The sequence below is a fragment of the Bison bison genome, unplaced genomic scaffold, assembly GCF_000754665.1.
Source record: "Bison bison bison isolate TAMUID 2011002044 unplaced genomic scaffold, Bison_UMD1.0 scf7180017864388, whole genome shotgun sequence".
Lineage (NCBI taxonomy): Eukaryota > Metazoa > Chordata > Mammalia > Artiodactyla > Bovidae > Bison > Bison bison.
Window position 1 is genome coordinate 6,472,891 of NW_011494960.1, and position 8,239 is coordinate 6,481,129.

The 8,239-nt window shown below is 42.2% G+C and overlaps 1 protein-coding gene across 1 annotated transcript in view; it reads right to left on the bottom strand.

Moving 5' to 3' along the window:
* Positions 1-7,341: 7,341 nt before the first annotated feature.
* Positions 7,342-8,239, bottom strand: part of LOC105002034 (olfactory receptor 6T1) — a 1,992-nt gene continuing 1,094 nt past the window's right edge. The window contains 5 exon segments of the mRNA XM_010858477.1: positions 7,342-7,582; positions 7,584-7,829; positions 7,831-7,865; positions 7,867-8,180; positions 8,183-8,231. Coding sequence (XP_010856779.1) covers positions 7,342-7,582; positions 7,584-7,829; positions 7,831-7,865; positions 7,867-8,180; positions 8,183-8,231 — 885 coding nt within the window.

The following is an 8,239-nucleotide window of genomic DNA, read 5'->3' on the forward strand; positions in this document are numbered from 1 at the left end:
TGTCCAGATGAGCAGAAGCAGGGAGCTAAGAATCTGAGCTATGCTTCCGTGTAGCAACCTGCCCGAGAAGACCCATAAAGTAGCCAGAGCTACGAGTACGTCTACTGCTTCTTTACTGCTTTAACCTTAGCTAAGTTCTGCTGACCTGAGCTTTTAACAAAGCTAGAAAATGGAATTAAGAGCTTCCTTGGTGGTAAAGAATCTGCCTGCCAATGCAGGAGACATGGGTTAGATCCCTGATCTGGGAAGATCCCACATGCTATGGAGCAACTAAGCCCATGTATCACAATTATTGAGCCTGTGCTCCAGAGCCTTGGAGCTACAACTACTCAGTACACGTGCCACAACTATGGAAGCCCTAGTGCCAACAAGAGAAGCCACTGCAAATAGAAGCCCATGCTCCGCAATGAGAGAATAATCCCCATTCTCCACAACTAGAGAAAAGCCTGTGTGGCAACGAACACCCAGCACAGCCAAAAACAAACAAACAAATAAATAAACATTTTTATTGGAAGTAAAAAAGGAAGTGGAATTGAGAACTTCTCCCAAGTTTCCCCTAGAGAAAAAGCCTCCAGAGCTATTCAGAAATGATGTTTAGCTCTGATGGCACTTTCCCTTACGATGTTGGCCCTGCTGAGAACGTTCAAACTGCAGTATGCATGGAGGTGGTGCATCTGTGTTTTCTTTTCTGATTTTGCTTCTTGGACACAAAATACATTTGAGGAGCTCAAAATGATTCTAAACTTCCAGAAGACAGCAGGGATCTGTAGGTTAAAATAAATGTCAGAAGTCAAATCATGATTTCAGGAGGCTGATTAAATTTAATGTTGATGAAGAGAAAAGGAATCATCTTGGGCAAAGTTCTTTCTTCCTCACAGTTTCTTAAAGTCATTGTCATCTCATGTCATCTCCATCATTAAGTAGTATCTGTTAAGAGCTTACTGCGTGCTGGGCATTGCTCCAAGTGATTTAGTTTTATCGTTTACTTTCATTCATTCAACATTCTTATGAGATTGGTACCTTCTGCATTTCAAAAGTGAATCAGTTGCAGGTTAGAGACATAAAATAATTTACTTAAAGCCCCAGAGCTCGTTTCTGAAATGTTTCTGTTTATTTAACTTTTGAGCCCAAGTTCTTGATAATATCTAAGACTCTCAGATATGAGAGCATATGAATGGCAACCACTCTAGTATTCTTGCCTGGAGAATTCCATGGACAGAGGAGCCTGGTGGGCTACAGTCCATGGGGTCACAGAGAGTTGGACACGACTGAGCGAAAATATCTGAAACCCAGGAAAGAATGCAAAATTGGGATATAAAGTGGGAAGAGAGATTATCCTCTGGTCACTAAATAAAGAGTGGTATAAAATAATACATAAGCACCCCTACTAGCTCTACTTCAAATTAAGAAGGTGTGGAGAAATTATTATGGCCTTCTCCTTCATCATCTCTGTTTCCCTCCAGTACCCTATCTCCTTGATCCAGGTTCCTGCATTTCCTGTCACCAAGGTAACAGTTGGCTTCTCATCTATGTCAGAAGACCTGTGCATTTTTAAACTCACTTCCATATCTAAGAATCAATTTGAAAACAAAGCAAAGCAACGCTTGTTTAACTTCTTGAATGTATTTAATCCATCAGTGATACTCTCCATGGATGCGGGATGAGATGAGGATGACATGTGTCTGTGATCTTAGCAATAAGTCATTATCCATTGCTTAGTAAGTAAGTTAATTAAATTAACTGACAGATTAACTTACTAAGTAAGTTGATTAAATTAAATTAGTAGGTAAATTACTGTAAGTGTAGTTTCCCTCCATAGTAATAGGCAAACAGGGCCTAGATCATGGGTCAGACTTGAAAGAGGAAAGGCAAAGGATTAGAAAAGAGGAAGCGGGGATATTGTAAGACAAGTCATGACAACATAGAGCAAACAAACTGTTTATAGAGTGTGTATTTCAACGGAAAGAGAATTTCAGAATCAGGAGATGTTAAGTCAGAGTCCTCTTTCGATGCACCTTAATTTAGTAGCAAAAATCTAACTGTCTTTTTATTATATTCTGAACTTGTAGCAAACTTTAATTATACAAGTTATATGTGCAAATAGATTGTAGCTTCTCAACAATCAATGTAATTTTCCTAAAAGTGTCCTCTAGCCAATAGTAGGGAAAAATAGCTAAAATTTAGGCAAGTTTAGTACACTTACTTTTATGTATAAAGTCAAATAGTTCCATATTTTCTCCAGAAAATAACTCAGTTCTTTAGAATTGTGGCCTCTCCTTCTTTCCAATTTTGTCCCTTAAAAAAAACTTCTTTATTTATGGCTGCGCTGCTTCTTCACTGCTGCATGGGCTATTCTCTAGTTGCAGTGCGCAGGCTTCTCATGGCAGTGGCTTCTCTTATTGCGGAGCACAGGCTGCAGGGCACGCAGGCTTTAGTAGCTGCAGTGCTCAGGCTCTAGAGCATGGGTTCAGTAGCTGTGGTGCATGGGTTTAGCTACTCCACCACTGTGGGAGCTTCCCAGACCAGGGATCCAACCCGTGTCTCTTGATTGGCAGGTGGATTCTTTACCACTTAGCCGCCGGGGAAGCCCTTTCATTTTGTAAAGTGACATCGAAGTGCACAAAGGAGGAGTGCAGTGTACTTGATCCCGTGGTGATGAAGCGAGACAGGCCTCGCGTGCACATGCTGTCCTCTGCTACAGAGTGGCTGAACCTGGACTGCTTTCTGGGCTTGTGACTGGACACCAGAGTAACTCCACGTCTGAATGTTCTGCTGACCCCAATGCTGAAGTCTGTGACTAACAGGCTGACATTTGGTTTCTCTGTTTGGTCAGGCTGGGTGATGCTCCTATTGGAGCTTAGTCTCACCTAATCTCTGGTTTGAGTCATAGATCCCATTGAATCTGTTGCTCTTTTTCCACCCATTCCTAGGCCAATTTTTTCATCCCACAGAGCTTAATCATGTGACCCTTGGCCACTGTGAAGCCATTCACATTCACTTGCTGTCAGCTCAGACCCCAACTGAATCCCTCCTCGGCAGAATATGGGATCTTGGGGTCCATCCATTATCACAAGGAAATTGAGGGTGCTTGAAAAGCTATATTGCCAGCCCATCCTTTGCCTTACTACCCTGGTTCTCTCAGCTGACTTTAATGTGACCACATACCAGCTTGGTTTGTGGACAGCCTGTGGGACCAGCTCATTCAATGCCCTAAACGTGAGCAGGAAGAGGGCTTCTGCCCTCGGCATTCCCCTTAGTCTGTTCTCAGAGGCAATGCAGTGAAGGAATATGGAGACACCCCTCTGACCCTCTGCCTCCTCTACCTTTGTATTCTTTTGTTTCCTTTCAATATTTTGCTCTTTCTCTTTCTGACCAGAACCTTCATAGGTGAAACTCTATGTTCTGGTAACTAATCAGGCCTAGATCCCAGTGTCTCAAAGAGACATTAAAGAAAAACAGAAAATCCCTTTCACTCTGCCAAACTCAAGTTTCATGACTATTATCTTGATAAAAGATCAAAAGAATCAAAACTAATAGGTGTCTTCTTTGTTTTTGTGTTTTCTCTTTGTATCTATCTATGAGTCTTGCTGGGAAGCCTTTGGATTAGAAATATTAATGAAACCATGGTTTAAGGAGGGAATCTAAATGCTTCAGCTTATTGTTCATGGACTATTTTCCCTTTGCACTACTGATGGGTTCTTCTTTTTGTGAGTAGAATGGCGGAAGTTCTGGAAGAGTACAGAGATAATATGGGAAGCAAACGACTTACTCAGTGTTGGCATGTCTATCGCCATATGCCAAGAGTTCAGGTGGAATGTACTTGCATTGGCTTCCCAGGCAGTGCCAGTGGTAAGGAACCCGCCTGCAAATACAGGAGACATAAATGACCTGGGTTTGATCCCTGGGTTGGGCAGATCCCCTGTAGGAGGGCATGGCACCCCACTCTAATATTCTTGCCTGGCCAGAAGAGACTGGCAGGCTACAGTCCATAGGGATGCAAAGAGTCGAACATGCCTGAAGCGATTTAGCACACAGTGACTTGCACTTAAATTTAGGGGGCTGAGAAAACTAAAGAGATTTTAATATTAATAATAAAAATAGTGTTTTGAAGATACTTGACAGATGTGGTATGTCTATCATTTCTTTCTTCTAGGAGGGGAGTGTTGGGGGATGTATTTTCTAGGGTTAGCTGAAATAATTAGTATAGCACAATTGGGAAAGCAATAAGCAACATGTTGACACCCTCCTCTTACTGTTCTTACAAAAATCCTCAATAACCCTTGTTCCCATAATAGATTGTTATGGCTGAAGTTGCCCAAAGGGTAGTGATAGTATTTGGAACTTAGAACAGTGAGTTGTTCTTGAAACAGACTAAATGTCTATGCCATTCAGCGTATGCAACTTAAGAGCCTGCCATGTCCAGAGTGCCTGCTGGTTTTTCAGATGAGTTGCCTGAGACAAGAATATTTCTGGTCTTTTCTGTAATATGCAGGAGTCTTCCCCCAATGTCTACTTACACGTATTTATACATAGTGCCAGACACGACATCAATTTGTCTCTCATCTATTTCTTTCTATTTATCTATCATGCATTTTTATCTATCAATATTATTACCAAAATATGATGCTAACAATGATATTTGCAATCATAATGTGTTAGTAAAAGTGTGTTTGAATAGACCTAGATGTAATTGAGGTTCTTTCAGAGTCATACAGAGTCATAGATTGCTAGAGCTGAAAAAATATTAAAAATTATCTAATTCATGGTTCCAGAGATGGGCTTAAGTGCTCCATAAACAATCTGAAATTATATACTAGATTTTATGTCTGTATAAATTATTTGGAGTGAAAAGGGTATATAGATTTAAAAAGAGATTCTAAACAGATGCATGATTCCTCCAAATAGTAAAAACCATCTGATTCAGTTCTTTTATTTTACACATGAGGAAAATAAGGAAAATGAGAAAATCATTTGTTCAAGTGCACTGGGCAAGTAAGTTGGGACAACAGGAACACTGATCTGCTTTCTGGTTCTAAACTCCCCCCCGCTCCCTCAGTGGCACTTCTTGAAAATAGTAAGAAGAGAGCTGCATTGATTGGCTCCTACTTATCTTTCCATTCTCAGGTCTTCCTTCCCTTTGCCCCAAGTCTATCATGTTGTGTATCTTTCATTTTCCTGAATATGCTTGGAGCACCTCTGGGACTCTGTACCTGCAGAAGTGTTATAGGGACCACCCAACACCCCTCTTAACCTGGCATACTTCTCTGTGATCTAAGGTGAGGTAACACCTCAGGAAGTGTTCACTGTCCCTTTCCCTCTGCGTTAAGTGTACTTCTCTTCTTTTTCCCATAGAATCCTTGCCTTTCACATTGTAATGCTTATAACTGCTGTGGTTTCCTTTTACTACCCTGGTTCTACTCTAGACTGCAAGATCTGTGGGCAGGAAGAGTATTTATCAACTCTCTTCTAAATTACATGTGTACTGTTCATTTCTCTCAACCTCCATTGTCAAATCTAAAGTCTTACCTAGTCCATCTGTTGTTGTTACCTAGTTAATTCTTGAAAATCCACGTTTGCCTACCTCTAATCAATGGTTCCTACAACGCAGATTGATCTTTTAAAATATGATGTGAGCAGTCCCTTGTTTAAAACTCTTCAAAGGCTTTACTTGTCCTTTAAAAAGAAAGAAAGATGCGTATAAATTTTATTGATAAGATCTTGTCTGCATTGACCTTAACCCACCTCCCCAGTTCCACTCCTTTACAACATTTGTTTCTCTCAGCCACTTCTTTCTTTGCAAATACTGCTCACTTTTTCTGAACGCTCCTCTACTAATTTTTCCTGGTTAACCTCTTCCCAATCTCAGGCCTCAGTTTAAAGACCACTTCTTCAGAGATGTGGTGTTCCTTGATCTTTAATCCAAATTATTTGTCCTTATTACTCTCTTACAAAACTCAGCGCTTTCCTCAAAAGCATTCCTCACAACTTACAACTACATATTGACTTACGCATTTAAGATTTTTTTTTGTCAACTACCCCGATGATACTATAAATTCTACCAAAGTGAAACTATGTCTTCCTTGTTTTCTACAGTATCCCCCAAGGCTTCGTGCAGAGCCTAGATCAGGGAGCAGCAGCAGAGGTGGCTCTGGTGCAGCAATGATGAGTCATTTAGTCTCAGCTTTGTGCACAGCCTGACCCTAACCTTGCCCAGTCATGTGGGCAAGTATGTCTTTAAAATGTGTGCCCTAGACATCTCCCTTGGCTCACCTTAGTCCTATCCCTACCTAGTTCAGTGCCTAAAACATATTATTTAATAATATTTCTTAAATAAATGGTTATCCCCATATTTGGAGTCTATTAGGTAGAATTTGACTTGGGAATTAGAAATAGCTAAATATTTCTTGAGAGTCACCTGGACAACAAGGAGATCAAACCAGTCAACCCAATGGAAGTCAACCCTGAATATTCACTGGAAGTACTGATGCTGAAGCTGAAGCTCCAGTCCTTTGGCCACCTGATACGAAGAGCTGACTCACTGGAAAAGACCCTGATGCTGGGAAAGATTGAAGGCAGAAGGAAAAGGGGATGACAGCGGATGAGATGGTTGGATGGCATCACTGACTCGACGGACATGAATTTGAGCAAGCTCTGGGATATGGTGAAGGACAGGGAAGCCTTGTGTGCTGTGGTCCATGGGATCGGAAAGAGACATAATTGAGTGACTGAACAACAACAATAAATAGTTTTTTGGTCTCAGCATTTTTCCTATGTGAGATTGTTTCAGGACCTGCTAGTCACATAAAGAGTATAACACAAGAGAATCAAACAGCTCCTAAACATTTGTTATCACAGCCAGAATTTGATTTTCTGATACGGGGATCCTGGGTAATCTTATTTGTCATATCCAGTCTAGATGCAAGGCCTCAGAGGGTCTGTTACTCCCCTCTAAGCTGCAAATCTGAATCTCCATATTTTAGCATTTCTGTTTGGCTTTATGACCTACCATCTTGAAGCAGTAATAGGTGTGCTTAAGCACACACGTGTGAAGAAAAAGAGGAGCAGCCTCTGTGAATGGAGGCTATATGTTTAAGCACCTCAAAAGAAACATATCATCACCAGAAGTTTGAAACTTGACCAAATGGATCAGTTTTCTCTGTGTGAAGATTCAAGGGAGGAAAGCGAAGGCTGATCTCCACATTGCATATTTATGAAGACCTATTTCATTATCTGAGAAACGTACAAGGTATTGCCTATGTGACCCGAACTTCAAATATTTGCCCACTCTAGTAGGAATATTTCCTTTTACACATGACCCTCATGGTGTCTCACAGCCATGGGTCAGTTCCACCTGAGGGTATCTCTCAGAGCTCACTTCACCTTCTCATTGCAGAGGCTGAAGATGAACGGTTTCAGGAGGGGCATGATGATATAGTTCAGGACCGAGGTCCCTTTGTTGAACAGCATGGACTGAGTCTCTGCCAGATGGCTGTCGAGAAAAATGGAGCTGCTGTAAGAGATGATCACCACTGTAAGGTGTGAAGCACAAATGAAGAATGCTTTCTTTCAGTCAGCAGTGGTCCCTGAGAACAGTGGAAAGAATGCAGGTGTAGGGAACTGAGGGCAGTGTCAGCGAGTCCAGCAACACTGACGTGGATAGCACGAAAGCCAGCAGCCCCAGTAGGCAAGTGTCTCCACAAAAGAGCCTCAGTAAGGGCTCACTGTCACAAGAGAAGTGGACAATACCGCTGGGGCCACAGAGTGGTAGGCTGACCGTGAGGACGGAGTGGCAATGGACACAGAGAAACCCAGCTAGCCAGGAGGCCAAGTTGGGAACCGACATGACCACTCATCAGGGTCTCATAGCAGAACGGGTCTACAGATTGCCAGGAAACGATCCAGAGACATGACAGCTGAGCAGAAGAAGTCGGTGGTGCCTAGGAGGAAGTAGAGGTAGGACTGGATGATGCAGCTGGCGAATGAGATGGAGTGGTCCCCTGGGAGGATGACAAGCATCTTGGAAACCACAACAGACATGAGCAGCAGCTCCAGGAAGGACAGGTTCCACAGGAAGGAGGACACCTGTGTGTGCAGGCATTGGTCCATCCAGCTGAATCCAGTGATGAGTAGGTTGCCTGTGGTAGTTATAATGTAGACCACCGGCAGTCTTAGGAAAACAGGAACTGCAGAATATTGTTTCTGGGGAAACCCAGGGGGACAAACCCTGTTACCTGAGTCC